At 36.3% G+C, this 26,651-nt stretch overlaps 1 protein-coding gene across 2 annotated transcripts; it reads left to right on the forward strand.

The window, feature by feature from the left end:
• On the forward strand, positions 1 to 25,505 carry LOC132156281 (protein FAM107B-like). Of its 2 annotated transcripts, none has more exons than XM_059565213.1 (4): positions 1 to 282; positions 19,532 to 19,709; positions 24,284 to 24,440; positions 24,525 to 25,505. In XM_059565213.1, exons 2-4 carry the CDS (start codon positions 19,582 to 19,584, stop codon positions 24,642 to 24,644), a joined length of 405 nt encoding a protein of 134 aa, XP_059421196.1. In that variant the 5' UTR covers positions 1 to 282; positions 19,532 to 19,581; the 3' UTR covers positions 24,645 to 25,505. The 2 variants fall into 2 exon arrangements, with proteins under 2 accessions (XP_059421196.1, XP_059421195.1); XM_059565212.1 differs by lacking the exon at positions 1 to 282 and adding an exon at positions 18,230 to 18,381.
• The last annotated feature ends 1,146 nt before the right edge of the window (positions 25,506 to 26,651 follow it).

Raw genomic sequence — 26,651 nt, forward strand, 5'->3', positions numbered from 1 at the left:
GTTTTCGGGGTGTCCCCTGCGGATGAATAATCATGAGGGGGAAATGGGCGGAGCTTCGCATGTGACTATAGGCGTTGGGTTATGTTGTTCGCCCGCCCCCCACTCCAAGTATTAATTTACATTTCTAAGGGTCCTGTCCACTACTGAACTGTTTCCAGCAGTGAAATAAACAGATTTAACAGACACCTTCATAACAGGAGAGATGAACCGATGCATTTCCTTCTTCTGAGGTTCATCTGAAGTCACTTGCCATAGAGAAGTATCGCTCAGGACTGATTTGAGGTATGTGTGTGTTTTAATGGGTTTGTGTTTTCAGGACACTTTGCATCAAAACGCGTTATTTGTCGTAGTGGAAACGAGACGCGCGTTATTGGAAACAATGTTTATGCACAGACTCATGAATTAATTGATTCATTGTTTATATAGTAAATGTATCAGCAGATCAAACAATGTACAATAGAACAATAAAGCGCTCAAATCACGCGCTTCAGAACGCAGCAGAACAATAGCAAACAAATGTTTGAAATAATGAAATTAGGCGTGTTTCGTATGACTGTTTTCGCAACAATAATGACGTATTATTTTTTTAATAATCAGTTATTATTTTAAATAGTACACTTGTATAAATAAATGTTATATTAAATAAGTACATAAATAGAGTAATATATATTGTGTATGAGATAAAGGTTGAGTTAAAAATAAAAAAAAAGTATAGAGTAGTTCAGTCGGCTATTCCAAGCACATGGGATGTGTCATGTCTTGTCATGTCTTCCTCTCTGTAGAACAGTGGCTCTCAATTACTGTCCAAGATTTTGATTTTAAGTTTATCTTGTCTTGTTTATGTGTTAGACCTTCTTATTTACTGTGCACACTATGGGGGAGTTGAATAACATTTGTATATTTCTTAGAAATAGTGTTATTTTATTTCATTTTTACAGTAAATATCATGTTCAGATGAACACAGTCTGAGCACATGCTTAACAGTGACTCTGACTAAGATCTGTATATTAGTAAAGATGTTGCAGTATATGTTAAGTATGGTCATTTTGAAATGGGTTTTCTGTATTGGAGGGGATGTTCGGGGTAGGGAGGGGTTGGTTCTGACCACATGTGTTTGCAATTTGTCAAATGCCTTACATCTGCTTTTTGATCTTTGAACCAGTCCCCCAGTAGTGCTAGTGAAGCCTTCCTGTTTCTGTTTGCGTATCTCTTCATCTGTTTCTTTGTCAGACACACCAGTGTGTCTCAGTGTGTGGTTTCCATTCTGTCTAACTATGAATGTGACACAGAGAAAGTGAGATAGAGAAAAAGACAGTCATGACTTCAGACTTCCCGTACATGATGATGCTTGTCCCTTGTGGACGGGTAGGACAGTGGTGGACATCTGGACACTGTGAGTCAGCAGCATGACTGACTTTTGTCTACACTGCATATCGAATGCATGCTGGCGTGCATTTATATGCAGCATATTGATTAACCCAATGAACATGTTGCTCTAGAGGAACTTCTTTCTCTTGTGGGACAGTGCCACTTCTGTACACCAGAGATGCAATGATATGTCCACATGTGTGTGTGTGTCTCAGTGTGTCTTAATGTGCTATGTTCTGTTATAGAGAACCCCTTTGTCTGCTCATTTAGAACTCACACCATCTCTTGTATCTCATATACATCTTATTATAAATTATGATAATACAACATTTCAGTATACATATATCACACAAAGGATTCTGAGCTATATCTTCTCATTAAAGCATGATGCAATATTCATGTAGGTTTTGAAATCATAAACGTTTTTTTTTTGTTTCTCATTTCCATGGATTTTTGCAGTAACCTTGACACCTAGGGGCTAGATTTTGAGTTATGTTAAACGGCTTGCGTTGATGTTTTGAAGAATGGGTCAACATTGAGATTTGATGTTTGGTTGATCGTTTGCAATGGGAAATTGTACAACAGATACTTTGCGTAAAGTGCATACTGTGTTTTTGAAACCGTTATTAATGTCTCAAGCATCTTTGGCGTAATGTTAAGTGAAAGGCAGAAGAGAATGGAGAAATTAGATGATACGCAGTTACATGTATGTTGCTGGATAACGGTTTGTTTATAATGAACACGTATAGAATATCTTGTGCATTTTGAGTAAGAGAAATCATCAGTGGGCAAATAAATCTGGGTTAGTATGGGATTCATTTCGCATAACATTTAACAGAATCATAGTTGTATCATTGAATTAAAATGGTTTTCATTTCAGATTTGAATTATGATGTAGGAAATTGCATGTTGTTTTCTTTTTGTCTTCTTGTGATTTATAATTTGTGCAATTATGGCGTCATAAAAGTCTGTGTCTAATCTGTAGCATTTGCATGTTTTTTGCCCATGAGTTTAGGTGTATGTTTGTGTGAATTATAGATCTGTAGCGTAATCCAGACATGGACAGCTGTCTGTAAATCCTTTAGTCGGATCTGACCAATAGCTGCTAGACATTCTGTTGCTGACATTGATTCTCATCCAATTTAATCAAACAAAGAAACATGACAATCAATCAGATTACTCTTCTCTTTTGCCCCACGCAGTCCCCAAGCATGCCTCAAGCTTACAGGGCACAGTGAAGGCTGGACTAATGGATACACAGTCTGATTCATGACCACAATATAAATCTTAGATCAAAATCAGGATTTCACATACTCAAATTAAACATTCTGTCCTGTGGAACATTTCATATTGTCCTAATAGAAGCCCAAAGTGTTTGAGTGGTGATGTTCTATTGTAAATATAACTAGATATTCTCTGTTTTGTGAAGAAGTGTTGCAAGCTAATGCTAGTACTGTGTGATGTGATGTTTTAGGTAGTGGTTGGGTGTTTTAGGAGATTGCTAAGGTTGTTGCAATTCACTAGGATGATCTAGAGTCTTCTAGGTGGTTGCTAGTTGGTGGTTGGAACTTGCTAGGGTGTTCCAGGTGGTTAAAGTTCAATAGGATGTCCTGGATAGTTGCTAGGGTGTTATAGGTGGTTGTAAATGGCTAGGATGTTCTAAGTGATACCTAGGATGTTCTAAATGGTTGCTAGGGTTTTCTAGGTGGTTGTTAGGGTTTTCTAAGTTGTTCTAGTTGCAAAAGCATTCTAGGTGGTTGCTGGGTGTTCTAGGTGGTTATAAATTCTTAGGATGTTCTAGGTTTTTACTAGAATGTTCTAAACAACTTCTAGGATGTTAGGTGGCTGCAACTTAATATGATGTTCTAGGTGGTTGCTAGGTGGTCATGCAACAAGTGTTGGTCTGATCATTCTTAATACAAGCTGCATGATTTGAGGTATTTATGTCCATGGCTCAAATGGGGCAGAAGTTTAATAGCTAGGGTTACATGTTTGTTTTATATCTCTAACCCTAGTGAGAGAAATATAGTGCTACTTCCCTTGTATGAGCAACAGTAATAGTGATACTTCCCTTATCAAGCAACAGTAACAAAACCTGCTGTCTGTTTTTAAGCAGACACACAAATGCCAAGCAGATGTCTGTATTTTTTGTCATTCGTGTTAAATCCATCTGTCTGTGCGGACAGACAGCGCTTGGTCAGCAGTCTCTTTGATAGCTTATCCTCTTCTTCATGAAGGCAGCAGTTGGCTTTTGGTTGGATCATCCCTGTGAGTGGAGTGTTTGCAGTTTATAGACTTTTAAAGTGCTTTCAGTGTAAACACTGATTTTAGTTTAATTTTGGATGTGCAAAATTGTGGATTTTGGTTTTTAAGCCTTTTTGTCACATTAAGTCATAATAAAATGGAATAGGATAGAAAATGATGGGGGGGGGGGTGAGATTTAGTAATGATGAATGATAGATTCAAAGTCATGTTGCCCACATGAGCACCATAGATCAATGTGTCAATCTCTGTGTTCTCAGTGATTGTTCATTACTTGCAATCATTAGTTGTAATCCTTCATGTCAAATCCTCATGCATGCATTCACATACGTCCCCAAATATACATTAGCACCTCACATGCCTCTTTAACATAAGCCCTGACCCGGCAGGTGCTGGCCACAGCTGAGCAGAATCAATGGCCCCTCTGTTCCGCTCACTTTGTTCTAAAGCGCACAGTTGCTGGGTTCCTCATATACATACTCACACACACCTGACCCATTCTGGACAGTTGCTGCACCACGGTGACCTGAGCATAGAGATGCTGGTTTAGCTTTTGCTGTTTGGCTTAAAGGGATAGTTCATACCTTGGAGTCATTCCAAATGTGTATGGCTTTACTCTGCAGAACAGAACAGAAGATATAAAATGTAAAAAAAAAAAAAATGTTTTAAACATCCAAGATTCTTCAAAATACATTATTTTGTGTTCCGTCCAAGAAAGGAAATCATACATTCACACAGAATGACATGAGGGTGAGTAAATTGACAGATCAAAATTTTTGGGTGAATTATCCCTTTAAGACGTAAGATATTTTGAGTTTTTGGTAGAATAAAGGCAAATATCAGGAAAAACAGCTACTGGTCTCTGCTCCAGTTAGTTTATGTACACATGTACGTAAACTATGTAAGAATGTAGTGTTTACATTGCGGTTATGGTCATGCTACAGCATTTTTTTCATAGTCAACTATCCAAATATACATGACACAATGTATAATCAAATATTTAGTTACCATTAAATAAATATTAGCAGTTGTTATTTTTATATTATATTTCCATGTTTGTTATAAATAATATTCACTCGGATATACATCATAGGAAAGGAAAGATGCTCACAGTTGCTCATCATTTCTTTCCAGCTTTAAAGAATGAATGATAGTTTCAACTCTGTATTTTAGAGCAAGTGCACAATGCATTTGTAGTTTGATTAATGTGTATACATCCTGGATAAAATTATTGATTTAAACTGACTGAAAGCAAACTTTTAAATGCATGCAAACTTTATTATTTTGTGGTTTTTAGAGTCTTGTATGTAATATCTATTTAAAGTGATAATGTCATATTCACTGTATGCTATTGGAAAACCTTTGCAGGTTCATCACATTCCAGTGGTGTGATGTAACATGGTGTTGCATTCACTGAATGATCTCTATTCATGCAGTATCTCTTCTTTCGAGATTCCCTTCTGTAGGCCTCTCTAATGACACAGACTCAGACACATACACATACATGAAGCGAACTAAACGAACTAAAACAATCTGCAAGTGATAATACCAACACTGTACATTCAATTAATTGCGGACTCATTTTACCCTCACTTATGACCGTTTTATACTCATTTGGTCACAGCTAAAAAAGAATCTAGAGAAGACGTGAAGCTGTAAGAGCAGAAAAAGTTTGAGGTGAATAAAAAAAAAGACCCGTGGGGTGAGTGAGAGGAACAGGAAGTCAATTTTTTTTCCCTTTACAGTAAGCACTAAGCCCCCACAGAATAGAGAAATGGCACACATGAGTGTGTTTAGCAGTAGGTGGTGGTGTGATGGATGTTTAAACAAGGATATGTCGACATAGTGTTATCTCTAGCATCTAAGTTGTGACCCAACTCAGCCAATTCAGAACGAGTGCGTATGTAAATTTAGGTGTAGTGTACTAGTCTTTTCTTGTATATATAGCATAAATGATAGATTTGTATCTATTTCAGTTTTCAGTCCTATTGAATTATTGACTTAGTGTTGTTTTTGACATCCACAGCCACCAGAGAGCAGCACAAAGAAAAGTTATTTTTATTTTTTCAGTTTGACCTAGGGGTGGGCAATATGGAAAAAAATATCATATAAGGTTTTTTTTGTTTTGTTTTTTACGAATAACACAATTCACTATTTTATCACAATTCTTTGTCATGTTGGCTTTACTATTTTGAAAGTTGTCTGAGCATTACAGCCAAACTAACTTCCTTATTATAAAGACAAGCTTTTCAAGGTAACAAAAGAAAGAATGGCAGATATTTAGACCAAAGAGGGTGAAGATTAAAAGGGCTACTGTCCCTTTAAGACCTGCACGTATTTAACATCCAGGTATAGGTTTTTCTCTCAACTGTTTACTTTCATGTTAGATATAACCAACTGAGTCTACATGTAACCCTTGTGTGTTTTGACAGTATTAGCGCAAAATATAACTTAGTTCAATAAACAGGCACTGTTTGACAGGCTTTGAATGCAGAGGTCAGACCAGCGTGCAAATGAAAATTTAAAAGCAAATGCAAATAATGAGAGAGTAACTCTACTTCTGAATTAACACTGCTGTGAATGCATGTTGTGTTGTACAGTATATGACGGAGGCGCCAGAACTGCAGCTGATAGAATGTGCGCTGTAGAATGATATTACGATATTTCTTCAAAAGCAGATCGTGGAGACATTTTTATCATCCACATTTGTGTTTATTAGGGTTTATCAGAGCTCTTCTCCACAGCAGCAGATTCACAACCCCTGCGACCACAGTTGGCATGGTGTTTTGTCTTTGCATTGGCATAATAGACTGAATCAGTTTTTGTTGTTATTTTGTAGTTTGACTCCTGTGTGATGGGGTTATGCTATGTACAAGTGACTTGTTTTAATTATACTGACAATAGGCAGCAGTTTAGGCTTCAATCCTATTGCTATGGAGTCCAATTATGTTCTGTTTTTCATATGAATGCCCACCCTGTAGTGCGGATGACGCAAGCAGTTTAATGCTAATAAAATTAAGTGTCTAACCCCTGACCCTTAGAGGAGCCCATAAATGTTTATTTCTTTCTTTCCTCTGTGCTGTGGAAACCACTTGGAACATGAGTTTTAATGTTTTCCGTTGGCTTCAAGGACATGGATAAGATTCAGAAGATTGAGATGAAATTTTGAAGGCAAAAGTGGGCGGAGGCGGCTGCTTTTTTTCTGCTGTAAAGCTGGGCATTTTAACATGGGGAGTCTATGGGATTGACTCCCTTTTACAGCCAGCCTCTAGTGGCCAGTCGATGAATTGCAGTTTTAGTCACTTCTGTGTTGGTTTCAAGAGAGTCCGCCCACTTTGAGTTTCAAAAACACTCTTCAGGAATCTACGGGTGACATCATGGACACTACGTCTATGTTTTTTAACAGTCTATGGGCAAAACACAGAAAAAAGTTTCCCGTTTATGGCTTGAAAATGTCATGTAAACAGCCTTCTCTGATTTCTAGCTTGTTGGTGGTGGCCTGATTCATTCCTGTCAAGGGAAGAGGTGGTTCATGAGAAAATGAGGGAGAGAAATGAATCATCTAGAGGACTGTTGATACGAATTGATACCTCTGTGGTCCGTAACGGATGTCAGGGTGGGACGTGGAGTGGGGGTGGTCTGGAAAGGCCTTCATGCCAGAAATGGGGTATAGTTGTGTTTAGAAAAGTGTGTGAAGAATTTATTGAGTCTTAGGTTAGAAATGAATACATTATGAAGAATAGGTGAAAGTGACCGTGCTAGAGTACCAGTGAAAGGGAATTGGGGAGGGGCTAATATACCCTCCTGTTGTGTGTAAACTGTGCCCAATAAGGGTCAGATGGTGCAATAGACTGCCAGCTGCTCCGTTCCTCCCTGCATGTCTTTTTGCCTAATGTGAGCGGAACAAAGAAGTGGCATCCTTTCCACCTCCTCCATCTCTGTGTGTGTGTCCCAGTGCTTGAGACTCAGAAATAGCTTTTTTTTTTATCACCAAAATGGCAAGGGATTATTTGAGTTTGTCTGATTCCTGTTATTGCCACCCCTTGTCTTCATCCAAGCTCTGTGTGTGTAGGCATTGGGGAGATGACTGGAAAAGGAAGCTGAGGGTGATTGATTGAGGTGCACACGCCCTCTGGTCTATCCTTTTATGTTGTAGGCCATAAAAAAAAAAAGAAAAATACATATCGGGCTGTATTTTTTTAATTTATTGTAGAAATCTATAGTGAAATCCCCTATCATGCTGTTGGGCTTACATTTTACAAGGCTCAAGCCTTTTGGATGTCATATTTAAAACATGATTCTTAGCAATTCTGCACAAACAATGATCTAAGTATGTAAACACTGAAATCATAATGATGTCACTGTGTGATCATTTACAGTAATGGTTAGTGCTCAGAAAGAGGCATGAGTATTTCTTTTTTTTTGTCGTTCTCCAGCTTTTTATTGTGGAAGTGTGTAGGCAAGTGAGTTTGTGAAAATTTAATGTGTGTGTGTCTGTGGAAGAGGGTTAATAAGAGTCATCCAAGTCATTATGAACTCTTTAAGATAAGCTTGTTCCACCTTTCCAGTGAACTCTTCTTTAGTGCTTTAGTATCCTAATTAACAGTTTCTAGAATACTAGGAAATGCAGTTTCCCAATTATTTTCCCAATCATTTTGTAGAAACATATTTTCAGGATTCTTTGATGAATAGAAAGTTAGAAAACAGCAACAGAAATCTTTCATAGCATTATAAATGTATTTTAATATCATTTTCGATTCATGCTGAATAAAATATTTAGAAAAATACATTATTTCTGATAATCTTTAGAATGATATGCAGTGCACAAGGTTTAACACACTCTCCCATTTTATTGTTAGTTCTTTCAGTGTTTGGAAATAATATAGGCAAAGTTTCTGATTATCAAATAGGAATCAAATGAGTTTTTTTTTGCATCTTAGTACCAATAAATGGTCTTTCTGTATTGGAAAGGAAGTTTTGAGCTTTGACACTTACAGCATGTTTTGATGTTAATGAACGGTTTCAAAATATCAAGGAAAATTAGATTTTCATGCAGAACCATACCATAGTCACACACATTACCTAATTTTAAAGACCTACCATGTAAATGTGATTTAATTTGATCTAACCACACTAAAAAAAATTGCATGTAGGTCTAACTTAATAAAATTATGACGCACATTTCCATGCATTTAAACGGATTTATTTGAACTTAAATTAAGTTAAATGTACTGATGAGTAAAATTCATGCTAATTTAATGCGATCACACCAATTTCATTTGACATATTCTGTGAATGTTCCCTGAACATAGTTCACTCTTGTTGATCCAACCAGTGTTGTTGCTGTTCAGACTGGAGTTTTCTGCACTTTTATGAAAATGGAAAGGCCTGTTAGAGTTTAAGTGTTTAATATTTAGTTATTTTGAACATTTTAAAAGAGTTAAAACAACAAAAAATAATGTTTTTTTGTTACCATTGGGGTGAAGAGTGGAGCTTGTGCTTAGGTTGTCAATATCTGTCATACACTCACATAAATGTTCTATGATCGTTTGATTGTGAAGAGTAGAAATGCTAATATAGACTCTATAAATCACGTGCTGGCCCTCAAACTGATTCAATTTTATTGTCAATGTCACCTTTATTTATATAGCGCTTTAAACAAAATGCATTGCGTCAAAGCAACTGAACAACATTCATTAGGGAAACAGTGTCAATAATGCAAAAATGATAGTTAAAGGCAGTTCATCATTGGATTCAGTTATGTCATCTCTGTTCAGTTAAATAGTGTCTGTGCATTTATTTGCAATCAAGTCAACGATATCGCTGTAGATGAAGTGTCCCCAACTAAGCAAGCCAGAGGCGACAGCGGCAAGGAACCGAAACTCCATCGGTGACAGAATGGAGAAAAAAACCTTGGGAGAAACCAGGCTCAGTTGGGGGGTCAGTTCTCCTCTGACCAGACGAAACCAGCAGTTCAATTCCAGGCTGCAGCAAAGTCAGATTGTGCAGAAGAATCATCTGTTTCCTGTGGTCTTGTCCTGGTGCTCCTCTGAGACAAGGTCTTTACAGGGGATCTGTATCTGGGGCTCTAGTTGTCCTGGTCTCCACTGTCTTTCAGGGCAATAGAGGTCCTTTCTAGGTGCTGATCCACCATCTGGTCTGGATACGTACTGGATCCGGGTGACTGCAGTGACCCTCTGATCTGGACACAGACTGGATCTGGTGGCCACGGTGACCTCGGAACAAGAGAGAAACAGACAAATATTAGCGTAGATGCCATTCTTCTAATGATGTAGCAAGTACATAGGGTGTTATGGGAAGTGTTTCCGGTTCTTTTATGCAGCCTAAATTAATGCAGCCTAAAAATCCTTTAACGGATTTGGATAATAAAAGCATATGTTATGTGTATGCCAGGTTAAAGAGATGGGTCTTTAATCTAGATTTAAACTGCAAGAGTGTGTCTGCCTCCCGAACAATGTAAGGTAGGTTATTCCAGAGTTTGGGCACCAAATAGGAAAAGGATCTGCCGCCTGCAGTTGATTTTGATATTCTAGGTATTATCAAATTGCCTGAGTTTTGAGAACGTGGCGGACGTAGAGGATTATAACGTAAAAGGAGCTCATTCAAATACTGAGGTGCTAAACCATTCAGGGCTTTATAAGTAATAAGCAATATTTTAAAATCTATACGATGTTTGATAGGGAGCCAGTGCAGTGTTGACAGGACCGGGCTAATATGGTCATACTTCCTGGTTCTAGTAAGAACTCTTGCTGCTGCATTTTGGACTAGCTGTAGTTTGTTTACTAAGCATGCAGAACAACCACCCAATAAAGCATTACAATAATCTAACCTTGAGGTCATAAATGCATGGATTAACATTTCTGCATTTGACATTGAGAGCATAGGCCGTAATTTAGATATATTTTTGAGATGGAAAAATGCAGTTTTACAAATGCTAGAAACGTGGCTTTCTAAGGAAAGATTGCGATCAAATAGCACACCTAGGTTCCTAACTGATGACGAAGAATTGACAGAGCAACCATCAAGTCTTAGACAGTGTTCTAGGTTATTACAAGCGGAGTTTTTAGGTCCTATAATTAACACCTCTGTTTTTTCAGAATTTAGCAGTAAGAAATTACTCGTCATCCAGTTTTTTATACCGACTATGCAATCTATTAGTTTTTCAAATTGGTGTGTTTCACCGGGCTGCGAAGAAATATAGTTAATTATATAGAAATATAGTTAATAACAATTAATATTATTAATTGTTATAAGAATGTAACCGCCAACACAACACTTGTTCACATGCTAAGTAAAATGTTTGTAGCATGCAAGTAATGATCAAGTAAAAAATGTTCACATGACAATGACACAGTTGCAGCTCATGTAGCCTACATCCTAACCACAGGAACTATACTTCACCATAATGTTAACCTCAAAAATAAACAAACATTAATATGCCTTGCCCTTTACCAAAAACACATTAAACTGCAATTAATTTCAACATTTATTCTTCTAGTCTGTCCCTATGCAAAGCATGCTGGCAACTAGAAATCCACTGCCCAGTTTCAGTCAATGCAACGTAAATGATTCATGTCGGCCCAACTTAACTTCAGTGGTTTAAGTTAACATTTTAGAAATGTAATTTCATTTAATATAATAAAACTGAGTGCAAATGACAACTGTATAAAAAAAACGAAAGATTTACGTTGTTTTAGCTTATTTTATTTCAGCAAACTGAGCAAACAACTAAAAAAATTATTTTTTTGAGTGCATCTGCTTCTTGATTTAACTTTAATCTTAAGTGGAGCATGAACAAAAGCACTACAACTTTTAATCATTAATGCAAACCTGGCTGATATATGCATGATTGGCCGTATGCATTGGGATGTTAAATGAATGATGTCCCCTCTATTTGCATGTGCTAGAACAAGGTACAAGACTGAGAATGGCAAACAGATGCTCCAGTCCTGTTTTTTTTTTTTTTTTTTTTATTAATTATGCATCACATCTTATTCACATATACAACATTTTTTTTTACATCCATCCCCCCCTTCAAGAGAACCCCCCCCCCCCCCCCAAAAGTTGAACATACAGCACAGCATTCAGTCACAATCATGGCAGAGTATCATATGGCAATGGTAATAACAATAATTAACAATAGTATACAATTAAAAGATAATAATAATTAAAAAAATTTTTTAAAATAAAATAAATAAATAAATAAATAAATAAATAAATAAAAATAAGTATACATTACAACAGTTAGGAGATAAGATAAAGTAAAAAACAAAACAACCAAAAGTAATATTACAAACAGCAAAACTTCTCCTATAACATTTAACTGTTATTCCTTGGTCTGGGAAGCACCTTCCAAAATATGGCCGATATTCTAGGTCCTACATAATCAAGAAATGGGGTCCATATATGATAAAATAAACCAATTTTCCCTCTGGACCAGTATGTTAAGTATTCCATGGGTAAAAGTTCAAATATTACCTTATGCCAGTCTAAAACTGTAGGTGGTTTATTTGAAATCCATTTCAACAATATAGCTTTACGTGCAGCATATGTTAAAACATTCCACAATTTTTGACAATGTGAACCTTTTATTTGTGGGTGTGGTAATCCCAACAATAAACACACTGGGTCCAGGTCCAACTTCTTATTAAAAACCAAGTCTAATTTCAAAGCCACTTCTACCCAAAAATCCTGGATATGCATACAGGTCCATACAGTATGTATAAAGCTACCAACTTCCCTGTTACATTTCATACACAGAGCTGATTTCCTTGGGTCCATCTTATGTCTGAGTTCAGGTGATATCTGAAGGCGATGCAGTAACTTAAATTGTAATTCCTTTGCTCTATTACACATGGATATGCTGTTAGCATGCTCCCATATGTCCGCCTCCATAACTTTATCTATTACTGCCCCAAGGTCCCGAGCCCATGTTTGAATAATTGTATTATTAGTCTTAATGGACTTATAAAAGGCCTCATAGCATCGCCTTACTATAGCCTTATTGCTATGTATTTTGTATAGTAGTTGCTCAATTGGTGACATTTCCAGAGTAAATTTATGCCGAATTGGATTCTGTATAAAGCTTTTGATTTGTAGGAACCTAAGAAAATGTGTGTGTGATAAGTTGTATTTCAGTCTTAGTTGATCAAATGACATCATTCTGTCCCCTTCAAATAAGTCTTTCAAAGTTGTGATACCAGCATTTTCCCACAGAGCAAACCCATTATCTGTCATGCCAGGGAGAAAATCTGTATTTCTTCGTATTGGAGTAATTGGAGATAAAACATCTGTTCTCTTTTCCCATTTCTTAATCATGTCCCAAGCCTTTAGTGTGGATTTAACAATGAAATTACCCTCTGCAATCTCTAGTTTATTTCGATTCAGGATAAAAGGGAGACTAGCTAATTGTAATGGCTTACCTAAATTATATGCCTCAATATCAAGCCAGACAGAGTCCGAGTCACTCCGTACCCAATCTACTAGATATCGAAATTGGGAAGCCACTTGATATAGTCTAATGTTGGGAACTGCCAGACCTCCCTGACCCGATGACAGTTGCAATTTTGTTAATTTAAGTCGTGGTCTTTTGCCATTCCATATAAATGATCTGAACCAACCGTTAACCGTCTTAATAGTATTATTATTTAGTACGACTGGGATCATTTGGAATTTGTAGAGCAGTCGTGGTAAGATATTCATCTTAATTAAAGAGATTCTTCCCAGCATTGAGAGTGGTAAAGAAGACCATCTCTCTAGGTCATCATGGATGCGTTTCAGCAAAGGCTGAAAATTTGCTTTAAACATCCTTTGCAGCAGAGGAGTAATAAATATACCTAGATAAAGAAAACCTTCTGTTGCCCATCTGAAAGGTGACAAGCCGGGAGGAAGAGAGTGATGCACCCGACCAAATGGCAAGGCCTCTGACTTACTGAAATTTATTTTGTAACCAGAAAACTTACTAAACTCGTTAATAACAGTAAGGACTAACGTAACAGATATTTCTGGTTGCGTGATAAACAATAAAACATCGTCAGCATACAGAGAAATCTTATGTTGCCTATGATTAATCGATATACCATGAATAGAAGGGTGGGTTCTAATGGCTTCTGCTAGTGGCTCGATTGCGATTGCAAACAGCAGTGGTGATAAGGGGCACCCTTGGCGAGTGCCCCTTCCCAAAGCAAAGTAGGGAGAGCATTTACCATTTGTGATGACAGACCCTACTGGGTTATGATAAAGCAGCTTGACCCAATCAATAAAATCTTTACCTAAATCAAATTCCTTGAGTGTAAAAAACAAAAAATCCCATTCTATACGGTCAAAGGCTTTTTCTGCATCCAATGACACTACCATACCTTTAAGATTATTTTGCTGACACAGCTGAATAATGTTAAGTAACCTTCTAACATTATTACATGAGTTCCTTCCAGTAATAAACCCTGTCTGATCATTATTAATAATAGTTGGGAGGATTTTCTCTAGTCTTAAGGCTAGTATTTTAGATAAAATCTTAAAGTCTAAATTTAGTAGACTGATAGGTCGGTAGGATGAACACATATCCGCTGGTTTATCCTTCTTAAGAATCAGGCTAATGTTTGCTTCTGTAAGTGTTTTGGGAAGAGCTCTCTTCTCGAAGGAGTCATTAAACATGGCAAGTAGGGGCTTCACCAACAGCGGCTTAAAACATTTGTAAAAGTCCGAGCTAAAGCCATCAGGGCCTGGAGCCTTTCCTGATTGTAAAACACCAACAGCTTTAGCTACTTCTTCCAGTGTTATCGGTCCGTTCAGTACTGTCTTTTGTTGGTCATTAGGCTTGGGCAGATTCAGATTGGAGAAAAAGCCCTCCATAAGTCTGGAAGACCCTGCTGGCTGCTCACTTGTATATAACTTTGTATAAAATTCTACAAAAACCTTATTTATGCCATTGCTATCCAGTTTTTCCTGCCCCAAGACATCTTTAACTGAAGATATGTTCTACTCCAGTCCTGTTTAAAGAGTGAATAGATGGTTTAGAGCTGAAACAACGAATCGATTTAATCGATAAAAATCGATTATTAAAATAGTTGTCAACTAATTTAGTCATCGATTCGTTGCTAAATAACTTTTATTTGCCGTAAGCGGCTCATTTCGTGCATATTTCAAATCTGCGGTGACCAAAGTGTGGCAGTATTGAGCCACCGGAGGTTTTACTCAGCCAGTACAGCAGGAGAAGTAGCGAATAGCCAATAGCTGGCCTCGTTTTATGTCACGTGCTTCCCGAACAGCGTCTCTGCAGCATTTAGCGGGATGTGGGAGACTGGGAGTACTTTACTTTGAGCCTTCAAAAAAGAAGAGTAACCTGTAAACTCTGCACTACTGAACTGTTTAAGGGGACGTTCACATATCGCGTCTTTTGCGCGCTCAAGTTCATTATTTCCAACACCGCACCGCATCGAGTTAAAAACATCTCAACTTTTCAGAATGCTGCAAGCGCATCGCGGGTCATGTGACAAGAACTAACCAATCAGCTTCATCCTTTCCCGTAACAACGTTAAAAGCTCGGTCAAGATGAAAGGAACAGCTGATCATAGCTGTATATGGATTTCCATTTTGAAATAAATTTAGTAGCAGAGCTACTGCAAGCGATTTTTTGAGCTGCAAATCCATTTATCCTTTGCTGAAATTTCCGCGTCTTCAAGGAGAGAGCACGTCATGGTTGCTTAGCAAAGGCAGACGCCTCAGGGGCGCTTCTGCACGAGCGCTTTGGAAAGGAGAAAGCGGCGCGCCTAGCGTTTTCCACGCGTTTTTAGGCACGATATGTGAACGGCCCCTAAGACTTTTATTTGTGCAGATTCTCCAGTACAATGTTGTTTGCAAATGTTTAGTCGTAAAAGCTGATAACATTGCTTTTTAACAGTTAACATTTAAAGCTTTACAAACATGTTCTGTGATCAGTTTGTCGTTTACCAGTTCAAAATTCAGTCGTGCAGCCTAATTATGACTGAATGAGAGGGGTAAATGTTTAAAGATATTTGAAATGCACTTTTTTTCTAAGTATTCACTGCTCTTTTTCACACAGCAGGTTTTTTGTGTGTGTCCAATTTTTTTTTCTGGACAACCTTCTGATGGATTTTACTTTAAATTGTGAGTTCCATTCAGGTTTCATGCCATTAGCACTTTATTCGAAGGATTGTTTACAATTTCACAGCAAAAGCTATAAAGCTGTTTCCCAGTAAATAATAAAATACAATGCACTGCAATTTTATTCTGTTTTATCCTTATTCTTCGTGAAAATATGTTCTGAAAGATTCCTTAATAAGCTTCGTTCGGGATGTTAAACTACTTTAGGAGCTCTAAGGACTGCCATGGTGAAAACATTATTTTAAATCTCCTTGTGAAATTTGCTAGAGTATGGGTCAGTGTTCTGATTGCAGAAGAGTTCGACAAAGGATTACTAACACAATAAAACAACTCCAGGTATATTTTTGATGAGGATATGACAGTGCAAAATGGTTAAAATCTCTTAAAAATCTATGCTGAAGGATAAAGACCATTTATTAATAATTTACTTGGGGAAAAAATGGGAAAAACTAAAATATAAGTACATAAACCGATTAATCGTAAAAATAATCGACAGATTAATCGATTATCAAAATAATCGTTAGTTGCAGCCCTAAGATGGTTTACAAGCATTCCTTTAAACTTAAATGCACAAGCACAGACATGCATGCAAATATATGCTCTGATGCATCATTATCAATACACAATCAGTGTGAAAGTATATTGAAATGCTCAGCCATGGACACACCCATGTTGTTAGTGTTGTGGTGGTCACCATAGAGACCACAGGGTTGAAGAGTGCAGCTCTGTAATTAAAAGCTGGATGTGGGGCTTTTATTAAACAGTTTGTCCTGCAGGACTCCCTGTGCAGAGACGTATAAGCAGTGCACAATCCATGTTGAAAGTGCTGTTGATACTGCAACATGAAGTTTGTAGTTCACACTATGGTGGTTGTTTGAGCATTATCAATAAAAAAAGAGGTCAGTTATGTGCATGTTAAAGTGATAGTTCATGGAAAAAGGAAAAAAAACTGTATGTTGTTCCAAATTTGTTTGACTTCTTTTCTGCAGAACACAGAAGTAAAACATTATTTTGAAACATGTTTGCCATTCCAGTTAATAATGGTTTCGAAAAGCACTGTGAAACTGTCATAAATAAAATATGATTTGTGGGCTATTTTCAAGCCATATGATAGGTCTGTGAGAAAGAAACTGAACTAAAGTCTCACTGATAAGCTTATCAACAACCACTTTTGGTTTATTCCTCATATTAAGCTGACATTTGAAATATATGGACTACTTTTAAAATAGTTCAGTTATGTTTTTTGTCATTTTGGAGAATGATAGCCTCAGTGCCCATTACATTATATTGAAAAGAGTGTCCAGAAAGACCAAGTGAATACTTCTTGGGTGAACTGTCCCTAGATAAGATCAATGTACCATCTTGACTTGTGAAATGAGACTTCTTGTTTTTCAGACTTTGTGAAACTTTAACGTTTCAACATTGCACTGTCAACAGGAACTACTCTTCAGCTGTATCTGTAAGGAAAGTTTGAGTGCAGATACAAACATTATAAAGTGGCCTTGGATGCACAGCATTTTGATAGTAGCACCATCATCCACTTTCACTAAGGTGTTCTTCCCTGAATGCATGATGAAATTACTGGTTGTAAATAAAACTGCCATACCATGACATATCATATGTCAACATTTCAGAACGGGACACGCAAAAGTTATTGCAATAAAACGTGTGCAGCAGCTCAATTATGTGTATTTAAATAGTGCTGTCTACAAACAAATGGTCAATGATGAGTGTGGATTTTGTCTGTGAAGGAGTGCCACACACTTCAGGCAGTGACATAATTTACCCTTGAGGAATTAGGATAGTATTTGAAATGTCCTCATATTGCTTTTCAATATTAAATTATGTTGTGACAAGAACAACTGGCTTGTTGTGTATCAATAGTTGTAGGCGAGGATGACGTCTAGTGATCAGCAGATGAACTGCAGCTTACAAACTGAAACTCATTTGGCACAAATCCTCATTCATTCTTTAATAAACTACAATATTGATATTCTTTTGTGGTTTAATGTACGTGCAGCATTTCATCTTCCAGAATAATGGCTTTGCTTGTGGCCTAAAAAATGAATTTTTACTTTAAATCAGTCAATTCTAAATCAGTTTTGAAGGTTACAAGAAGATCGTGAAAATGCTACGCACATTAACGTGTTAGAAAATAACACACAAATTTATGATCGCTCTGAAATATTGAATACATTCCTGTAGCCCCGTCACGTTCAATATTTCCCTTCTTTTAATAGCTCTAATCTCAGAGTCGATCTTATACATAGAAACAGACCTGTGTGAATTCTTTAGTAGGGAGTGTTCGTCATTTTATGTACGTGTATTTGAGGCCAGCTCTTTGATGTTTCTGTCTCAGGTGATGAAAGATTAAGCGGGCGGGCTGTTTGAGGAGCCGTTCTGGCAGGGGTGGGTGGGCTGTTAGGTAATAAACCATCAGGCGGAGCCAGAAGAGCGTTTTATAGAGCACAACGCCCTGTCAGAGATACAGAGCTGCAGTTTCATCTAGCTGTGGGAAGTTGTGCTTAATATCTTGAGATTTTTAAAAACACTCAAACGCAGAGATGACTACTATGTTCAGATACCCTGTGTTTCCAGTCTTTCCAGGTGAGATTTGGGTTTGGAATGCATGCTAGTAGATGACAAATAACATGGAAATGCACTTCAAAAAGTGTGAAGCAGTGTAGTTTTAGGTTAAATGTATATTAACCTAAAATATAAATATAAAAAATATAAATATTGTATGTCGTCTTTCAATTGATGTGGTTAAAAAGTATAATTTTGTATTTATCTCTTTAGCTATTAACATATTATTTGTATTATTCATCTGCATTTTTATTATTAATAAAATATTTTTTTTTACTAAAATGTACTTAATGTATGATGGTTTTTCCTTGTTATTTCACATTGTTAGGATGTGTGTCACATGGACACTGTTATCAGGTGATGAGGTCTTGTTTATTCAGATATAGTTGATCAGCCTTTCAGCTGATATGGAGCTGTGTGCTGAATGATACATGCTTGTTTGTTACTATAAAACTAATGTCTAGGATCCCGCTGTAAACAAATAACCATGTGAGATAGCAGTCACATGGGCTCGTCATTCATCATCTGTTTAATGATATTAAAAAAAATATATAAGATAAACCAGTGAGAGAGAGCTTTATTTATAAACTAAAAGAATGGGTTTCCCCCATATATCCTCATTTTTATTATTTTGAAAATAATTCAAAGGAAAAAATAAATTGGTTTTACCTGGAGAGCAGTGATCATAATGTGATTATATGCACATGTTATTTATTAGTCAGTTATTTTGTTTTGTGCTTTTAACTTTATGATTTGGGCTTTTTATTTAATTTTATTTTATGTGCATATATATATATATATATATATATATATAAAAAATTGACATTAAAATGCAAATTGTTTATGCTTTTGCTTTTTACACTTTACATGGAGTGTTTATAATTGTGTTAGTTGCATGTTGTTATGATACAGCATGGCATGATTTTGTCTTGCCAGGGGTCTTGTTTATGTAGTAATTATACTTGTATTGAGCCTATAAATGGGCATTTTAAAGAACACATTAAAAGAAAGTTAATGTGTTTTTTGCCCCATTCATCAGATCGGTTACTGTGGTTTTTATAAAAGGAAAAATATAAAAATATAAAATAATAATAATAATTTCATTGCTAAGATAAATGCAGAACTTTTATTTATGTTTATGTTAAAATAGGTGTTTATGTCTTTTTCTCAGGTCTGGACCAGACAGACATACCAGAGGGACTGTCCCGTGCACGGAGCATTATGGCAGAGCCAGACTATATGGACGGTGATGGCGATGAACTCGTTAAGCCCAAGAAACTCCTCAACCCAGTGAAGTCCTCCAGAGATCACCAGGACTTACACAGAGAGCTCGTCATGAACCAGAAGAGGTAATGCACACACAGCGTACTGTACATTAGATCCGTCATCTTTCTCAGAATTCATTTTGTTCTCTGTGGACATGTGCCATTTATAAACTTTTTTTAAATTTATTTACTGTTGGACTATAAATCTGAAACAGCCATCAAAGCCATCCTTTTTCATATAAACATAAGTAAGATTTTGGCGGTCTTTATTGAAATAATCCCTGACAAAGTGATCTGGACCCTTTTCCCCCCTTCCTTTTTATTATTATTATAATTGATTATACATTTATCCCACATGATATGAAACTATCATAGCTATATAGGAAATACAGTCATTATATTAAAATATTTGACCACATTTGACCAATCAGAATAAAGTATTATGTGATTAAAAAAAATGCAGGCATAACTTATGCATCATATAAAGATCAGTTTCTGCAAGTCCACTGTTGCATATTTCACAGATGAGTTCTTTAAAAAAAAAAAAAAAATCATGAAATCTGATTCTACCTAGAGGACTTTCTGGACAAGACGAATGATTTCCACCTGTCTGATCTGTGTTTGTGTGCTGTATCTAGGCAGACAGGAACCAGGAAAAAAATGTTTGATTCACTCGTTTTAGTCCGCTCATTCTTTTTACCTCTGTCTCTCTCATTCTCATTGGTGATGAATTGCAACAGCAAAGGTATACACACGTTCCCTGTTACATAAAGCAGTTTCTTCTTTTTCATTTGGAAAATCCCTTGAGGTTCTTGCAGCTTTGATGTGAATAAGAATGGATAAGTCACAGCACAAGTTATTTATGTTGCAAGAAACTTCTAACACACGCATTCTACCAGCATGATTACATAAACTCCTGTTATCTGGTTCTCACCTCCCACATTAGTTGAGTATGAAGGGAAGAGTTTGTAGAATTCCCACTGATATCAGAATCCTCTGTTGGGGATGTGTGTGTGTGTGTATATATATATATATATATATATATATATATATATACACACACACACACACACATATATATATATATATAATAGTATGTGTGAGCAAATATATGTTAAAGATTTATTTTAAGTGTGTGTGTGTATACACAAAATAAAATCAACATTTTCATTTACTTTTATTGCATTTAGCAGATGCTTTTATCCAAAGCGACTTAAAGTGCATTCAGGCTATACGTTTTTTTTCACCAGTATGTTAATTTATATCAAATATTTCATAATAACTAACTTAATGATATAATCAGTATTTTTCATGCCCAGTGACTGGAGATTAAATTTACTTTTTTAGCTAATTTTGGGGCATGGAAATCATGAAGATCCTCAAAAAAAGAGGAGTTATAATTTCAGTATTAACACTTTTTGTATTTTTCCTTAAGATGTTAGTGAGTCTTACTTGATAGAGAGTTGGGAATTAAGTGTGTGTGCATGTTCTGGGTTTGGAAATCTAAATGGGATTTGTTCCAGATGTGGGATGCTGATGTTACATAAGAAGGATTACAGCATCCTTTTAGACTTTCTTCCCTCCTTTCTCTTTCTCTGGCGCCCACCTTCTGTCTGCCTCCCACCCTGCTGTCGCCAACACTCGAAGTGTTTCTGTACACTCAGAATGTTATGAAATCACATCTACAGCCAGTGCAGAAGGTGAAGAACACTGAGTGATGGAGAGATAGAGGTCAGGCTATATAGTCTGTTGCATCGTATATTAGATAATGTATTGAGTTGGGGGGCCGGAGTGGGCTTTTATGTAATTGAGGCCAAACTCTTCTTTGCTTTGTTAATTTCTGTTCGCTATTCATCTGTTTCCTTGTCTTTTTTCTGTCATTTGTCTTGCTGTCTTTGATGAGTGACCACACATAATGATGAAGTGACTGTTTCTAGCAGTTCCCAAGAGACCAGTGTGTTCCTGTTATACATCAGTGACGCCACACACTGGCATTCTTGAAGATGTTTGTACTTCAGAAATTCACAGAACAGAAGTATTTTTTATCTTTTTGTCCCAGGTACAGTTAAATGATACAGCTAAACCTTCAGTCTTTAAGGGATAGTTCACTTAAAAAAATTAACATTTTGTAATCATTTACTCACCCTCATGTTATTGATTTTTTTTTTTTTTTTTACTCAAACCCTCATGTCATTTCAAACCTGTATGATCGATTTTCTTCCAAAGATTATTCAAATAACACTGGACCCCACTGATTTTCAGTTTATGGACAAAACAGCACTGATGGAAATGACATGATGGTGAGTAAATGATTGCAGCATTATAAACAATCAGTGTTTGCAAGTCCGTTTGTTATTCTACAGTCACTTCACGCGAGAAATATCACTTGTTTACTCCGACCCAACCACTGTTCCTGTTAAAGCTGAACGACAAAGAGAAAACAGCCATAAAACCACACCTATGGACAAAAGCACATTCCTATCTTAATATTGACTCGAATAAAAACAATAACTTCCTGAAAACTCACTAGTCACAAGATGCCAGTGAAGTATTTTCTTTGGAAATGCTGCATTTACACATTGTTAGAGCCTGTTTGTGGTAATGGGGTTATTTTTTATTCACTTATTTCTAAATATATTAGTTTAGACCAGAAGAGTAGAGAATAGTCAAATAACAAAATGACAAAGGCAAAGTTTTATGTTTTTATTGTAGCTCTATTTTTGGGATGATATGAAACGCATCATATAATAGCTTCAGCTTGGCAAAACAGATTGCTAATGGATTTAATTATTAATCAGAAATGTGCCCTGAATCATAAACCAATCATTGTTTCCTCCTATCATGTTGGTGGAATATATCTGATCTGTAATTGGTCTCATAAAGTTACTTGCACAACAGACATATTCCACTCATGTGATAAACGCCTGATGTGCTGCTGTTGTTCTTACTTCTGAGAAGAGACAATAGTTGGAAGGAGAAAGTAAAATACTGTTCAGAAACGAAATTAGTGGCATGACACACAAATAGAGAACCGACAGAAGTGTGTTATTTTTTATTTTATTTTACACTCACCTGGCACAGATTGTCATAATTAATTTTTTTTGGAGCCCTATACTATATAACTGTTGTCCAAATAGCCAAAACATTTAATCTCCCATTTTCTTAGCTCTGATTTTTCATCTGCTCCTCTTATTTTTCTCTTCATTGTCTAGACAAGTTTACAAGTTTTGGAAGGATGGACAAAACTGTTGACATGTCTCTGGTGTACCAGACAGAGCGCTCGAATAAGTTGTTGTCAGTGTTTCAGTATTACTTCTATATTTTATGTAATATTTTATTAATATTTAGAATTAACTTTCATTTTTAATTACACTTTTTTTTTGTAGTTTTGTTTAGTGCTTTTGTCATTTTTTATTATTCAAAAGATATAGCATTACTCTTTATTTCATTGTTTTAGTTTTGGCAGTTTTACTACTTAAACATTTATTTTGGTTCATTTTAAAGATCTAACATTTATATTTTATTTTATGTCAGCTTAATTTCAATTACCAAAATTTTTTATAGTTTTAGTTAACAACACTGGTTGTTGTAACGGATAGATAGATGGATGCATGGATGGATGGATTTTTATCATTATTGAATGAATTATAAAATCAGTTGACTATTCTAAATATGTGTTTCTCTGAAATTCTTTACATATGAACTATAAGCGTTTAATAAATAACTGGTTTCTGGCTTGTGGTTTAGAGAAACATGGGATTGAGAATTATGAATCAAAGATGTCACAGAAAAGTACTTTAATTGAAAGAGTTAATCTCCATACGCTCTAAACGCACAGCAGCCTTTGGTCATTATAAACCAATTTCAATCCCCAAAACCCTTCCAGGAATCCATCCATACTGGATTACAGTATGTGGGGCAGTCAGGATTTGTTCACAGTCATATTATGCAACTCTATGGATTATTATCCTTAAACTGTTCAGGAGTCATCTAATTTTTTGCTCTCATTAAATCAGACCTCTGATCGTAATGGAAGCTGTTATGGTTTTAAACGAACCCCAAATCCTAAATGTTAAATTTCAAAGTGCTCAAATTATGAAACTATTTGATAAGAGGTGTGATGAAACATTTCTAAGCAATCAGACTTAGATTTTTCATTTTCTGGTGACTGATGATAAAATTTGAAGTGTCCCATAGATTCGCTTTGAAGGAGGTTCCTGAGCCATATTTTACGGTGCATCTCAAAATCGCGTACTGTCCGAGTAGGTTCTACTTTTGAATTTGAACTGACTTTGCAACCTTTTGAACTTTACTTTGTTAAAAAAGTATGTTCTGTATGAATTTGGGTAGTATGAATAGAATTTGGGCATACTATATCCACCATGTCATGTGATGCTTCACTGCCATTCATAAATACCCTCCCATGGCCTCATGGGATAGTAAAGTGTCCATCAAATACACACTTCAGAATCTATCCAGAAGTAGTAGGCCATCTGGGCACTTTTTGCCTACTGTTTTTGGAATACTGTGAATTCAGACATAAAACATCATACTGTCGAGTTTTGCAGGGCCAGTAACCACACAGTTTTTCACTAACCGTAAAATTCTGGATACTTCATGTCAAGTTTTTCATAGTCTCATTGTTTTTCTTATTACAGGGGTCTTGCACCACAGAATAAACCAGAACTCCAGAAGGTGATGGAAAAGAGGAAGAGAGACCAGGTGCTGAAGACTCAGAAAGAGGAGCAGGAGGCGCACAAGAAGAGGTCAGACCTTGAGATCGAGCTCATGAAGAGACGAGAGACCCTCGAACAGGTATGTTTACTCGCATACGAAGACATAGACATGGTATAATGGGCATATCCAGAAATGATCGACTAAAATTGTCTTCTTGTTTAGCTGGAATTGGAGCAACAAAAGAATGAAGAGGAGCAAGAAAACACCCCAGAGTTTGTCAAAATGAAAAGCAATCTGAGAAGAACCAAACAGGAAGAGGACGGGCAGGAGCGTGCCACCTAGAAACCGTTTCTATGGCACATTTGTTGACATGGCAACTGGACTGTTGTTTGTGGGGATTTCCTGGTGTTCCTCCCCCATGTGTCCCTGTGAAACGAGTGACTGTAGACGAACGGTTCCTGTTGCCTGCTCGCAGACACAACCAGTATTCACGCTGCCTCTTTTTCTAAACAACGATCACAAATAAAGAGGATTGAAGAATAAACGAAATGCATACACACAAACTCTTGTACATGGGTGCAGCCTCTTTGCCACTGGTTGACCGGCTTTAAAGAACACGCATGGCAGAACAAACAGAGACCACATGATTACTTTGGTATATTTAATTTTTTTTGAGGGGGGCACATATTATTTTACTATTTTACATTAAAAACCTGAAATGGGACACTGGATGGACTCTTTTAAGCCAAAACAATGCTCTTTTATTTATGTTCAGTGTCAGCTTTTGTTTGCAAGGGCTTCTCCGAGACATTTTTATCTTGGTTGATGATTAAAAAAAAAAAAAGAAGAAAGGAAAGTAAATATGCAAAGTTGTGATGCATCTTGCTTGCTTTTTATGAATTGTAATGTCTGTGTGCTCCCTCTGCTGAATTACATAAGCAATACTAGTTCTAGTTTTGTGAGGTTTCTTTGCAAATATTTTTGTTATAACTTTTTTAATGAATACATTAATAAGTTAATACACTTTAGTTTAATGTGGTATTAAACACAAGTGCAACTGTTTTCTTTAACTTGAATGGTAGTTGTTCTTAAGAGTTTAAAAAGAACATGAAATGTTATTAATGTAGATTTGAGCCAATAAATAACCACTTTTTGTGTTCCCTTAAAACCTTCTTTTAATAAATATTATTTTATCATGTTGAATTCTTTTGTTAATTTGATGTCTGTGCATTTCTGTGTGACGAAGATGTGCAATTATTCTTATAGAGCAAGGTAATACTTTTTAAAAAAATATAATTTCCCTAAAAAATGAACATTTGGTTAAAATTTACTCACCATCAGGAGTGAATGGGTGGTGCTAGAATGAAAGTTCAAACAGCTGATAAAAACAACAAAATAATCCACAACATGACTCCAGTCATTCTATTAACATATTGTAAAGTGAAAAGGTGCATGTTTATATGAAACTAATCCATCATTAAAGGGATACTCCACCCCGAAATGAAAATTTTGTCATTAATCACTTACCTCCATGTCGTTCAAAACCTGTAAAAGCTTTGTTCGTCTTCAGAGCACAATTTAAGATATTGTGGATTTTCGTACTCCACAAATGGTGATATGGAGAGACACAGAGGAGACTGTTGACAAAGGAATTGTTGAATAAAGTCTTATTCAGTTTTCTTCACTTACAAAAAGTATTCTAGTCGCCTCATAATGTTACGGTTGAACCACTGATAGCAGATGGACTATTCTGATGATGTCTTTCATCCTTTTCTGGACCTTGACACTGTTATTTACTTGGCAATTTATGGGACAGTCTCAAGCCTCCCGGTTTTCATCCAAAATATCTTAAATTGTGTTTCGAAGATGAACGAAGCTTTTACAGGTTTGGAAGTGATTAATGACAAAATTTTCATTTTGGGGTGGAGTATTCGTTTACGGTGCTTTAACTTTAAACCATTGTTTCTGGTCAAAATAAGAGTCATCTTGTAACAAAATCCCATCCCGTTGTCCTCACACCAAAATCCACCAACATGTTTGTATAGAACTTTTTTGGACTGTGTTGCTTGTAAATGGTGCTTGATCTGTGCATATTCCTCTCCTGATTCAGATGACTCGTTATCTTAGGATTTAAGTTAAAATGTTTTGATGGATTTGTTTATTACAAACACACAGCTTTTCCCTTCACAAGTTGTTTGGACTGTTTGAACTCCCACTCTGATGTTACCCGTTCACTGCAGAAGGTCTAATCATGAGCAAGTGTGATTTTTCTGTATGTCTGATTGAATGGAACAACAGCCTTGAAATCCTGCAACCTTTAAGTTGCTGGGGCATATTTCTAGCAATAAC

This window comes from Carassius carassius, chromosome 13, assembly GCF_963082965.1.
Source record: "Carassius carassius chromosome 13, fCarCar2.1, whole genome shotgun sequence".
NCBI classification, from domain to species: Eukaryota; Metazoa; Chordata; class Actinopteri; order Cypriniformes; family Cyprinidae; genus Carassius; species Carassius carassius.